The sequence below is a fragment of the Coregonus clupeaformis genome, chromosome 24 (genome assembly GCF_020615455.1).
Source record: "Coregonus clupeaformis isolate EN_2021a chromosome 24, ASM2061545v1, whole genome shotgun sequence".
NCBI classification, from domain to species: Eukaryota; Metazoa; Chordata; class Actinopteri; order Salmoniformes; family Salmonidae; genus Coregonus; species Coregonus clupeaformis.
In genome coordinates this window covers 41,632,973-41,646,605 of record NC_059215.1, presented here as the reverse complement: position 1 = coordinate 41,646,605, position 13,633 = coordinate 41,632,973, and the positions used below count along the sequence as shown (strand labels likewise).

The 13,633-nt window shown below is 44.1% G+C and overlaps 1 protein-coding gene across 1 annotated transcript; it reads left to right on the top strand.

Annotated features, from left to right (window-relative positions):
- Positions 1–288: 288 nt before the first annotated feature.
- Positions 289–13,434, top strand: LOC121538541 (opioid growth factor receptor). The gene is made up of 7 exons (XM_041846663.2): positions 289–635; positions 9,296–9,364; positions 9,607–9,688; positions 9,776–9,854; positions 10,314–10,380; positions 10,644–10,792; positions 10,953–13,434. The coding sequence occupies exons 1-7, from the start codon at positions 501–503 to the stop codon at positions 12,037–12,039; spliced, it is 1,668 nt and encodes a 555-aa protein (XP_041702597.1). The 5' UTR covers positions 289–500; the 3' UTR covers positions 12,040–13,434.
- Positions 13,435–13,633: the final 199 nt, after the last annotated feature.

Sequence of the window (13,633 nt, the reverse complement as noted above, 5' to 3'; positions counted from 1 at the left end):
ATGTCACTTCATAGCTTGCAATAATTATTATTTTGATGAAAACCTAATTTTGCTTCTAGCGTCGTTACAAGTTATGTCGATATTCCTTCTAAATTGGCTCGATGACGTTATGGGAAAATAGTATAATGTATAAATGTGGCAAGTCCCCTCTTGCTGTAGGAAAAAACTGTTGGGATAGTTTCAGTCCTTTTGTGCTGGTTTAGAATAGTCATTGGGCAATACTTTTTAGTTTGATCTGGCAACCCTGTCATCAGCTGCTCAGCCAGCAGACAGACAGACAGACAGACATGCATTGACTGCAGACCATTTCACCCTGTCACTCGCGTGTGTCGAACCCGTACTGGTACAACGAATCGCGACAATGGATTTTGGTGACCGGGAGGAGGGATGGTTGGTCGTGGTAGTGATCAAATTTAGGGCTAGAAGTTCAACTCATGTCTAATTATCGTGGCTAGACAGATTTCGCTTTTGGTCTTTATCAAGCCGACATTGTGTTTTCAATGATGGAGCAGGACGATTTAGTGTGCGTGTATGATTCGACGTGGGACACAGAGAGTGATGGAGACGATTCAGGAGAGAACCAAACGCGTCGCTCAAGCCAGGACAAAACTAAATCATATTGGACGTCTGGTTTAGTACGTTGCATTAATTTTTTTTATTTGTTGTGTTACTAACTATACAAATGTTGGCGTTAACACGGCGAACAAGTACGCAAAAACTAGCATTAGGCCACTACTATCACACGTTAGCTTGCTAGCTAACTTGCATGATTTAAAATGCAATTTAGCTAGCTAGCTAGCTAGCTAGCAACTGTTCAACTAATGTAATGGAAGCCTAACCAGCCAGGCTAACCAAGCTAACTAACTACCTCCAAGTTTTGAATATTGTTTGCAGGAGAATGTAATAGTTTTACGCGAGTTGGTAGCTATCATTATATTTTACAAACGTTTCATTATAATGCCTAATTTAGTTGTTTGTTACAAAGCTAGCTAGCTACTATGCCAACTAACGTTAGCAGGCTAAAGGCTAGATAAAGCGCTAACGTTACCGTTAGCTATATGTAACGTTAGCTTTTCATCCCCACTTTGTCTTGAACTAGTCAGTGCATTAAAGCCAGCTGTGGCGATTTTCGCATGTAAATCTTGGTGGGGCAAACTCAACCAATTCTTTTAGATGTATGCCAGCGAAGCCACTACACAACACTAAACAATACATTAAATGCACTATAACTGTGACAAACGGTGCCCACAAACTGTTAGGGCCTATACAACGATTATCCGACAGTGGAGCTTTTTAAATATGGATTTAATTGTAATTTTTTTTAACGATCTACACAAAATACTCTAATGTCAAATTGGAAGAAAAATGTTAACATTTGTAAAACATTTATGAAAAATTAAACACTATTTTGATTACATAAGTATTTAACCCCCTCCCCCCCTCTAAGAGCTTTGCACACCTGGATTGTACAATAATTGCACATTATCCTTTTAAAAATTCTTAAACTTTGTCAAGTTGGTTGTTGATCATTGCTAGACAGCCATTTTCAAGTCTTGCCATAGATTTTGAAGCTGATTTAAGTCAAAACTGTAACTAGGCCTCTCAGGAACATTCACTGTCTTCTTGGTAAGCAACTCTAGCAAAGGCTTTTATAACTAACCCAAGATAGACCACAGCCTGTCGTTTCCAATGGGAGCAAATTAATCATAGTGGGCAAAACAAGCAAGGAGGTGGGCAGAGCCAAGCACAAGCTAGCTTTCTGTGTTTGCAAACATTGCCACAAGAGGGCGATGCAGGCAAGTTGGTGGCAGAACACAGGGGAGTTCTTATCCACCTAATTTTAGAACGCTGGTTGAGAGAATGCCAAGCGTGTGCAAAGCAAAGAGTCACGATGCCAGCATGTTCTGTATTTAACTGTACTAATCGTCATTCAAAAGAGTAATCTTTTTGTTGTTGGTAAATCAGTCGTAATTCTGATTATCGTAGTTCATATTTGCTGTCCGTTTGGTTTTCCAATGAAGAATTTCAAATATAAAATACATTTTTATTTTTTTAAATGTTGTTTACTACATGATTCCATATGTGTTATTTCATAGTTTTGATGTCTTCACTATTATTCTACAATGTAAATTTTTTTTAAAAATAAAGAGAAACCCTGGAATGAGTAGGTGTCCAAACTTTTGACTGGTACTATATAAACTTAGCGACTGTTTCAGCAAGAATCAAAACATAATTGTAAGCGTACGAGAACCCAAAAAAGTTATTTTGTTTAGAAGTAATTAAAATCTAGGCTATGTTGAATGGGCGCAGATGGCGATTGCTTTCTTACTGCAGCCAAGAGTCGCGCGCATCTGTGCGTGACGTCAGTGTGTCGGGTACTGGAAAGGGGTCTATTCACGCCTACTCTGTGAAGTGTGCGTGTGCAATAACTCAATTCGCCCTTGCACTTCTTCTAAAGAAAACAACTTTTAGAAATTGGGCAAAGGGTAGTCTACAAAACTTAGTCCACTCTGTTCGTAACAGATTCTAGGTTTGGAAACAGAACTGTATCGAGATCAAATGTTTCAGTGATGAGAAAATTTGCAGAATGTCGGCCAAAATCCATCTTCGCTCCATCTTCTCCCACTGCCAGCCACTGGGCTTCCTCTCATCACCATATTTGGTAGTGAGTGGAAACGCCAACTGGATGCTTCACATTTATACATCTGGTGAAATATGTCTCATTGTTCTATCTGTGACTAGTGTATATTTGGCCTTGTGTTTTAGGTTATTGTCCTGCTGAAAGGTGAATTTGTCTCCCAGTGTCTGTTGGAAAGCAGACTGAACCAGGTTTTTCTCTAGGATTTAGCCGGTGCTTAGCTCTATTCCGTTTCTTTTTATCCTAAAAAAAACTCCCTAGTCCTTGCCAATGACAAGTATAGGCTTCCCATAGCCACCACCATGCTTGAAAATATGATGTGTTGTGTTGGATTTGCCCCAAACGTAACACTTTGTATTCCGGAATTTTTTTTGCAGGTTTACTTTAGTGCCTTATTGCAAAAAGGATTAATGTTATGTACAGGCTTCCTTTTCACCCTGTCATTTAGGTTAGTATTGTGGAGTAACTACAATGTTGTTGATCCATCCTCAGTTTTCTCCTATCACAGCCATTAAACTCTGTAACTGTTTTAAAGTCACCATTGGCCTCATGGGGAAATTCCTGAGTGGTTTCCTTCAGCTCCGGCAACTGAGTTAGGAAAGAGGCCTGTATCTTTTTTGTATTGATACACCATCCAATCTTCACTGTGCTCAAAGGGATATTGAATGTCTGCTTTATTTTTATTTTTACCCATCGTTTTTACCCATGGCTCGTCTACAGTATATGCGGTGTCTAGCTGAGCCACAGTGTTTGATTTCCACAGTAATCAGAGTTTAACAGCGTTTTCTACATGTGAAGCACAATTCTCATGTTTTGAGACCCTTTCAGACAGATGTTTTAAATCCTTATACCCAGACTTGGACGACACACTCTCCACCTAATAGCAGGCAGGGGAAGCAAAATATTGATTGCTTTGCGACACTCGCAGTTAGCCACTGCATCCTTACAAACCACTCATTGTTGAATTTGCGATTTCCGACTTGTTGTGTAATGTTTCTGTTCAATGGCCGATGAGCATCGAGACGTTTTATCTCTAATTTCTCTTCATATGACAAGGATTGAAAAGGATTTGCCAGTAGATTGTCGATGTGGTTCATGATGATGACTGCTTATCTAGCTAGCTAGCTAAGATTTTGAAAGTATGATATTGATATGATCAGTCCAATCAAAGCTACGGGAGGTATAACATGATTCAATGTAATTTTATCTGTGGCCATTGACCTTGAGTCTTCTTGGACGAGCATTTCTACTGTAAATGTATGGCAGCTCCCAAGGGGGGGCTAAACTGAGACACTAATTAATGCCAGAATTATATGCAGAACAGGCCATTTTTTTCCCTACAAAATGTTTAAACCGGTGGGGCTCTGCCCAGAATTATGGGTCGCCACTGATAGCCAGTAGGCTAACAAGGTTCAGAAATATACAGTATACTAGCTACACATGTGGCTATATGCCAATATTAAAGCTAGCTAGCATTGACAAAGTCTGGCGGGCCGTTTCAGAAGTTGTTGGTAGATTGCAATAGCTAACTGGTTGGTAATTGGCTAGCTGGCTTCGTCTTCAATTGCTAAGTTAGCCAACTGATTAGGTAGCTAGCCATTTAACTATTGGGAGGATGGGTTGTCTGCTTTTCCAGCTAGCTAACTACCACCAAACAGTTTCTACCAGTGAGCTAAAGTAACATGCCGCTGATTTGTAGGTTGAACTAAAGTTTCTAAAAGGCTTGCTAGGCCAGGTAGAAACAGCTAGCTAATCAGAATTAATATCGGTAATACCCAGTGTTGACCGGCAAACAGGCCACGCAGAAAAGTAACGGATAGGCAGTGGAATGTGTAGAATGCGCAAACAAAATGTGCTGCTGTGTGGACCTAGCCTAACCAAGGTGTGATCGTTGTTGTGATGGTAGCCCATTAACTTTATATTTTCAGTTGGAAGGATCATGGTCAAATTATATCTAGATAGGGTACTCGCACGCACTTAACTTTGCGCCAATTTGAGTTCTATTTTACAAAGAGTCACCATGCCAGCATGTTCTTTAACTGTACTAATCGTCATTCGAAAGAGTCTAATCTTTTTTGTTGTTGTTGGTAAATCAGTCGTAATTCTGATTATCGTAGTTAATATTTGCTGTCCGTTTGGTTTTCCAATGTTGACCTGGCTAGGTTTTAGGTAATGGTGAGCTTTTAAATGAACCTTCTGCTGCAAAGGTTTAACAGTAGGCTTATATCAGGTTTGTAGACATTAAAACCAGGTTGACTCTCTCAGGCAGGATGAAAACGACTACATCGACCATGATCCTTTGCTAGTTACGGCCACTTTCATCATGATCCTTAGCAACAAAAAAAATTGCCATTCAGCAATATGCCGTGCTTCAAATTCAAATACTTCTGGCTTCATGCGCCGTTAGGAGTTTTCCATAGGAATACGTGGATGACGTCAGCGCTATCTACTGGTTTTAATGTCTAGGATAGTAACTATGTAGCTAGCCGTTTTGATTAGCTAGCTATTCATGGACTGGTTGGCTGACAACATCACAAATTATGCGCTTGTGGCCGGAAGCCGCGCTTTATGATTCTGAACGGTCAAATACCAAGCAACCACAACAAGAATCTGCCATGTGGGGAATTGTAAGTGGCTCGTTTCAGTTTGTTGTATCTTGTTATTGATACCATGTCTTGTTTTGACTGATTTCATGTCAATGTTAATATGGCTAAAGTTCATTAGCTAGCTATCCAACAAATGTACCGATGTATTTGAGACAGGTTCTCATTGTGCAAATAAATAAACAATAAACATTTGGAGACGAAATATAGTTTACATGTTGTCAACAATGAAAGCCAACTCCATCTGTTTTGGCCCATAGTTGCACACGCGTCAGGTCTGTTGCTAAACAACCAACTTGTGTATGTGTTACCCATTTCACTATTATTTTGAACATCTGTTTTAGCACTGATGACCAACTGAACTTTATACTCAAAAATAGTTTTTCCTGATTACCAGTCACAGCAATCAAAACTGTCATAACTGATTTCATTGGACAAATAGTGAAAATGGTTTAACATTATTTAAAAATATATATATTTTAAAATGCTTTCTGTTGCAGTCACAGGCAATGTTCTGCATTTCACTGCTTTTTTTGTTGAAAACAAATGCAATATGTCCTTGAGCATTTTAGCTGAGCTGTCTTAAAGTTAAGTGTTTTAGAGGTGTGAAGATAAGTGTCATCTCACAGTCAGTGAATGTTTTGCCATTGACTACTGCCCTTTATGTGCCCTGTCAAGGGGTATGATTTATTTGTATTTGATCTGCTGCAGAGTAATGTGTTCTGCCAATTTGGCTGTTGGGAAGAGAATCATGCGATATGATGTAATGCAGAAAAGTATGTTGGTAAGACAAGGCTATGTATGTTTGTGCACATGGAAGTCAGTGATTTATGTTTACTATAGATGAATGAGGCAATACAAATGTGATGTGCATAAAATGACTAAAATTAAAGGGCATTTAGTTGGCAAAAATTGCCCACTGTTTTCATCATTTAGAAAATAACTAGACTAAATCATTATTCAAATGACAAATGTGACTAAGACTTAATGATATTTTAGTCGAAATGACTAAGACTAGACTAAATAAATAAATAAAAGAGTGACAAAATTATCACTGATGTACAGTGAGCTCCAAAAGGATTGGGACAGTGACAACTGTTCTGTTGTTTTGGCTCTGTACTCCAGCACTTTGGATTTGAAATGATGCAATTGCTATGAGGTTAACGTGCAGACTGTCAACTTTTATTTGAGGGCATTTGTCACACCCTGGCTCTGGGACTCTATATGTTGAGCCAGGGTGTGTTCATTCTATGTGCTCTGTTTCTATGTTGGGTGTTCTAGGTTGTGTATTCTATGTTTGCCTGAGTGACTCCCAATCAGAGGCAACGAGTGTCAGCTGTTGGCTGGTTGTCTCTGATTGGGAGCCATATTTAACTGTCTGTTTTTCACTTTGTGTTTGTGGGTTTTTGTTCCGTGTTCGGTCATTGTCACCGTGGACTTCACGAGTCGTTTATTGTTTTGTTTCGTGCTTTAATATAATAAAGTAACATGTTCGTTCATCACGCTGCGCATTGGTCTACTTCCCTCCCTGACGATCGTGACAGAAAAACCCACCGTACCAGGACCAAGCAGCGTGTCCAGGAACAGGCAGACTGGACATGGGAGGAAGCGCCAGGAAAGGAGATGGAGAGGCTGGCGATGGCCCAGGTGGGCAAATCGTGGTCCTGGGAGGACATGCTCGGGGGCAAAGGGCCATGGGCAAGGATTAAGGCCCTGGCGAGAGAGGAGCAGCGGCGTCAGCAGTGTCATCGTCGGAAGGCCGAGAGGCAACCCCAAAAAAAATTTAGGGGGGGGCACACGGCATGGGCGGCTGGGCAGCAGGAGGCTGCCACAGGGCGATTTGGAGAGGAGGCCACCGGGTTTGGGGGCCCAGAAGGCAGGTTGGCGGAGCCTGGAAGGAGAGTGGAACCAACGTCCCGTACTCAGGCATGGCAGCATGGGACGGGGCAGGTTCCGCGGTATGCGGAGCGGTGTTCTGTGCCACGAGTGGTCCGGCATAGTCCTGTACGTCCTGTGCGAGCGCCCCGCACGTGTCGTGCGAAGGCGGGTATGCAGCCAGGACGGAGTGTGCCGGCTCAACGCTCGTGGTCTCCAATGCCTCTCCGCGGTCCCGGATATCCTGCTCCAGTGTCACGTGCTGTTATGCCAGTACGGGTACACAGCCCTGTACGTCCTGTGCGGATGCCTCACACAGAGTGTGTGAGGGTAGGCATACAGCCAGGACGGGTTGTGGCCGCTCTACACTCCAGGTCTCCTATCCGTCTCCACAGCCCGGTTCGGCCTGTTCCTGCTCCACGCACCAAGCCTACGGTGTGCGTCGCCAGCCCAGTCCGGCCTGTCCTTGCTCCACGCACCAAGCCTACGGTGTGCGTCGCCAGCCCAGTTCGGCCTGTCCCTGCTCCACGCACCAAGCCTACGGTGTGCGTCGCCAGCCCGGTTCGGCCTGTCCCTGCTCCACGCTCCAAGCCTACGGTGTGCGTCGCCAGCCCAGTCCGGCCTGTCCCTGCTCCACGCCCCAAGCCTACGGTGTGCGTCGCCAGCCCGGTCCGGCCTATCCCTGCTCCACGCACCAAGCCTACGGTGTGCGTCGCCAGCCCAGTCCGGCCAGTCCCTGCTCCACGCACCAAGCCTACGGTGTGCGTCGTCAGCCTGGTCCAGCCCGTTCCTGCTACTCGCACCAAGCCAGGGGTGCGAGTCGTCAGCCTGGTCCAGCCCGTTCCTGCTACTCGCACCAAGCCAGGGGTGCGAGTCGTCAGTCCGGTGAGGCCCGTTCCTGCTACTCGCACCAAGCCAGGGGTGCGAGTCGTCAGTCCGGTGAGGCCCGTTCCGGCTCCACGCACCAAGCCAGGGGTGCGAGTCGTCAGTCCGGTGAGGCCCGTTCCGGCTCCACGCACCAAGCCAGGGGTGCGAGTCGTCAGTCCGGTGAGGCCCGTTCCGGCTCCACGCACCAAGCTAGGGGTGCGCTCGTCAGCCCGGTCGGCCCGTTGCTGCTCCACGCACCAAGCCAGGGGGTGCGCATCGTCAGCCCGGTCCGGTCAGTTCCTGCCTCACGCACCAAGCCAGGGGTGCGCGTCGTCAGTCTGGCACAACCCGTGCCTGGGTCATCGGTGCCAAATCAGGTACCGCTCAACTGCTCCACAACGGAGCTGAAGCTAGCCGCTCCTGCTACGTCCAGGTCAGCTCCAGCCAGCGGGGCCAGACCGGACCAGGGGCGCTATGGGGGGTTTATTGGAGGGTGGTGGGCAAGGCCGGGGCCGGAGCCGCCGCGAGTGTGCCCACCCAGCCCTCCCCTGTTTTGCTCTTGTTGAGGCGCGGTCGCAGTCCGCGCTTTAGGGGGGGGTACTGTCACACCCTGGCTCTGGGACTCTATATGTTGAGCCAGGGTGTGTTCATTCTATGTGTTCTGTTTCTATGTTGGGTGTTCTAGGTTGTGTATTCTATGTTTGCCTGAGTGACTCCCAATCAGAGGCAACGAGTGTCAGCTGTTGGCTGGTTGTCTCTGATTGGGAGCCATATTTAACTGTCTGTTTTTCACTTTGTGTTTGTGGGTTTTTGTTCCGTGTTCGGTCATTGTCACCGTGGACTTCACGAGTCGTTTATTGTTTTGTTTCGTGCTTTAATATAATAAAGTAACATGTTCGTTCATCACGCTGCGCATTGGTCTACTTCTCTCCCTGACGATCGTGACAGCATTTTCATCCATATCGGGTGAACTGTTTAGAAATTACAGCACTTTTTGTACACATTCCCCCATTTAAGGGACCAAAAGTATTGGGACAAATTCACTTGTGTTTATTAAAGTAGTATTTGGTATTTTCGTCACCATTTTTGTTGCCCAAATTAACACTGCGCTACATCACCCATGCAACTGTTCAAACAGGGAAACTATGGGGTGAAACTACAGCTATGGTCTGGTGTCTGTCTCCTCTTTGGTTCCACTGACTTACACCCAGGTCAAAATCATTTTAGGTACCCAAAAGGAAAAATAATGCCTATAAATGTATTTCTGCCAAATGTTTTGTCTAATATCTCTGATGTACCCCATCTTTCACAGTGGTCAAACACGTTCTCCAGGAACATGAGGGCTGCGAAGGACATGCAGAACTACAGAAAAGGGTATCCTGTAAGTCTGAAGGCTCTTGTTATTACACATGAATAGGGCCAGGAGTTTTTGTTGTTCATGTGAATTTGTCAGGGAAAATGTTGGGTAATGTAAGGCTAACCTGGTCTTACCAGAACCCACATTTTTTCCTGACCAGGTAAAACTCCAGGCCCTACACAGGTCATCTGTTTTTATCTTGTCATTGTCATGAGACGTCGTCATCTAGACATCTGACTGTGCTGCTTGTCTGCGTATCTTCCCAGAATCTAACAGATGATGAATGCTCAGAAGAGAGAATGTTCAATTTAAAATTCTATCTCAACGAATACCCCTCCTCCCCTGATGGTAGGTCATTTGCTATTCAACCAAGCAGTTTTCAGTGACTGGAAAATGTGCGTAATGGTGTATGTAATGCTCTACATTTTTGTTTAGACATTTTAATCGAATCATTTCATAAAGAATGGAAGACTGACTACAAGAGGCTGGAGAGAGTTCACTCCTACATTCAGTGGTATGTATGATCCTAAATGCTCCGGTTCTGTTTTGGGCTAGTTGTGTGTATTTGTTTCTAATGTATCCCGATGGACATCTATAACAGACAAATTAAAAGTCACGTATGACAGCAAGTTTCAACCAGAAGTAGATGTAGCACAAGTTGAAAACTCTAGGAAGTTATACCATTATAATGTAGTATTATACTATATACATATGACTATATTACTTTGACTAGGCCTATAATTTGCCTGACTCACAATGATAACAGTACAGTAATCTAATCTCAAGTGTCATAAACTTGGATGGCGTTTACATTCTGTTGGAATAAACTGTCAATCACCAACATTTTGTGTCACTTAGCCCGCAGCACAGAGCAGTAACATATCAACAGGAAAGCTATCACAAAACAAGATTGAAACATCAGTGAAGTGATTGCACTGTGCCATCTCAAGTTATAATCCGCTGTTGTTCTCAGGTTGTTTCCACTGCGGGAGCCAGGAGTGAACTACATGGCCTCTGAGCTCACCAAGAAGGAGATCCAGGTGAGTGCTTCACGTTTTGCTTGATCATTGTGGTGTATTAGGAGCACTGATGTGCAAGTGTAGTTAAGGGGTACGATAAAGCACTGTGAAATGCCCTTTTCATAAAATGAGTTACTTTTGAATGAAACAGTAAGCATAGGGTGACTTGTCAATGGACTCCCTTGGGTCCAGTGAGCAGACAAAACGTTTATGAATGGAGCTTCTCTATCAAGGCAATGATGATGGTCTCTGATCTCTGTGCTCTTGCCCCACTGTGTCCTCAGGCCTTCAGGGAGAGTGAGGAAGCCAAGAAGAGGCTGGTGGAGTCCTACGAGCTCATGCTGGGGTTCTATGGTATCCAGCTGGTCAACAAAGACACAGGCGAGGTCAAACGCGCCGACAACTGGAGAGAACGCTTCGCCAACCTTGAAAGGTGAGATGCTGAAGTCACACCTTGGCCATCTTTACAGGGTGTGGTTTCTTAAGACCATGTGGAACCACTGATGAACATTCTTTGTCCAATTTCTAAATTAGAAAGGTGTTGTAAACTAGGGGGTCCTCCATCTAAATATTGGTTGTGTTTTCTGTCTCAGGAACATGCACAACAACCTCCGCATCACACGCATCCTGAAGAGCCTGGGGGAGCTGGGCTTTGAGCACTACCAAAGCCCGCTGGTGCGCTTCTTTCTGGAGGAGACGCTGGTCAAAAGGAACCTGAGCAGCGTCAAGCGTAGTGTGCTCGACTACTTCCTGTTTGCCATTCGTGACAAGAAGAAGCGCAAAGAGCTTCTGCGCTACGCCTTCCAGCACTTTGAGCCCAAGGAAAAGTTTGTATGGTGCCCCAGAAAGATCCAGAAACAGCTGAAGAAGGCAGAGAAGGGGAATGGAGAGGGAGTGGAGGAGGGCCGCCTACGAGCCAAGGCTAGAGAGGGAGAGGCAGGGGGAGCCCAGAAGGAGGAGAAGGGTGTCACGGAGGAGGTGAAGGAGACTGCCAAGTTGAATGATGAAGCATTGAGTAGTGACGGAGATAAGCAGGCAGAGGGGTTTTCTGTTGATCCTTCTGGGCCAGCGATCTCCTTAGAGGACTCAGAACCACTGGGAAACAGGAACAGTAATGATATTGACAATGTTGACATGGACCATTCAGGCAGCACAGACCCTGAGTCTGTTAAAGGAGATCACAGTATGGAGGAAGGACTCAAAGAGGGTAGTCAGGCCAAGGACAGTGTCCAGGACTCAGTCAAAGTCAAGGCAGCTGCATCTGAAATGGAGTCTGAGAACTTGGTGCAACCGACCAAGAAGAAAAGGGAAGGTGACAAGGTGGTGCCTAGCAACGGTCCTACAGACAACCGCCCCAACGGGTGGGAGAAAGGCATGGTCGTCCCCGACAACAACAACCACCCACATCAGACGAGCCCGTCAGTGGCATCATCCCACAAAGCCAAGACAGAGGATCCCAAAAAGGACTTGCCATTGGACTCCTCAGAACGAGGGGAAAAACACCCAAGGACTGACTTTAGTGATGTGCCTGATAACAAAGCAGTGCCAGTGGTTGGGGAGAACACAGAGAAAGCTGGAGAGGACCAGACAAATGGGAAAGCGGTGAAAAATGAAGTGGAGGCGATGGATGTGGAATCCACCTCACAGCCAAGTTCAGACCAAGACATGGGAACTTCCTGAATAGAAGGAGGGACCAATCTGAGGCAGACTAAAGGGACGTATGTTAAATTGTGTACACTTATGGCCAATCCCAAAATCACCCCTAGACCCTACCCCCTAGGCACTTCATGTGGATATGAAAGGATCAGAACATATGTGTAAATCATATGGTAATAGCTCATCCTTGCTGTCTGATACTGTAGGTTAGATGGAATTGTCTCCATATTGCTTACACCTCTCCAATCCACTCAGAATTGCATAAAATCTGACTTCTACAGAAGTGCCTTGGAGGTAGCGGCTGGATGGTTTCTGCACAGGGCCTTAGCAGAACATGAGTTTTCAGGCCTTATGTTCTGCTGTCCTCCTTCATGTTCACTTTAGAGTGGGTCTGTTCTTTTTGTTGGTAAGGATGTATGAATTACTGAATGTATTTGTTCTGATGAAATTGTGTTGTGAAAGGGGATTCTGACTGCAATCAGTACTCCATGGTTGATCCTGCAACTGCAAGTAGTTGGGCGCCTTGAACTGAGGAGGATGTAAGGATAGTCTATAATTACAGTTAACATTGAAAATATTAATTCCATCTCATACAATGAACTGATGCCTGCTTCTTACTTTCTTTCTTTTTTATTGTCACTCCATTCAAAAACGAAATACAGTTTGAATAGTCATTTTGCACAACAACAAAAATGGAAATGTACTTTGTATCTAGTATTATGTGTCAATGTTCCGACTACATTATGTATTATATTTTATTGAAAGCCCCTACTATGAAATGGGAACTGGATTGTAATCTCATTTATTTCAAGAATTTTGCACAATTATTATTTGCGGAATGAGATATAGATGACATTGCCAAAAAAAAGAAAATAACATTTAACTGGTTGATTGTATTATGTCTTGGCAGTTTTGAAATAATATGAGATGTAGCTATTTGGTTTAACTACTTTTGCTTTGATGTTGGATGATACAGTATGTGTAATCAATAGGATGTGGGTGTTCTTTCCTTATGTTCCAAGCAGGGAGGGTATTGCTATTTATTGTTTTTTTTAAATTCAAAATTATTGTATGATTATCCAAAGGCCCGATCCCCTTCTACTAGTTTATTGAATTGCAAATCTCAGGAAAACCCTGTGGGAGATAGTCAACGTTTCTTCCATCTCTGAGGTTATGTTTGGGTAATCTTTGTTTTCCACCCTTGTGGAGATTTCATCACGAATGTTCATTTTACAATTTTCAGCAAATGAATTAATATATTCATCATACATGTATTGAAATTGTGTGTAAAAGGGTTGTAAATAAATACACTCCACTTTGGTGGGGTGAGGAATGGAATTTGAAAATAATTTGTCCATGCAACCTCCAAACTCGACACTTTCCTGTTAAATGACAATAAAATAAAGATTGTGCAACTTATTTACATTTGTTTGTCTAATTCAGTTTTTTCCTTCTAGAATTCTTCCATTCTTCAGATTCCAACCTTGGTTGTCTGAATACTGTAGTATAATAACAGCTTGAGGAGCAGTGGCATGGATACTGTCAAAATGTCCCCTGGTGAATGTAGTCAAAGTAGGCCTGTGAATTTTACAAACTGAAGTTGCAGGTTGGTGCAAGG

What these genes read in the sequence shown, in the direction of transcription:
- LOC121538541 (XM_041846663.2), top strand. Translation starts at nt 501, where the DNA reads ATGATGGAGCAGGACGATTTAGTGTGCGTGTATGATTCGACGTGGGAC. An exon ending in CATATTGGACGTCTGGTTTA is followed by an intron (nt 636 to 9,295) that starts GTACGTTGCATT and finishes CATCTTTCACAG; the next exon opens with TGGTCAAACACGTTCTCCAG. An exon ending in TCACCAAGAAGGAGATCCAG is followed by an intron (nt 10,381 to 10,643) that starts GTGAGTGCTTCA and finishes CTGTGTCCTCAG; the next exon opens with GCCTTCAGGGAGAGTGAGGA.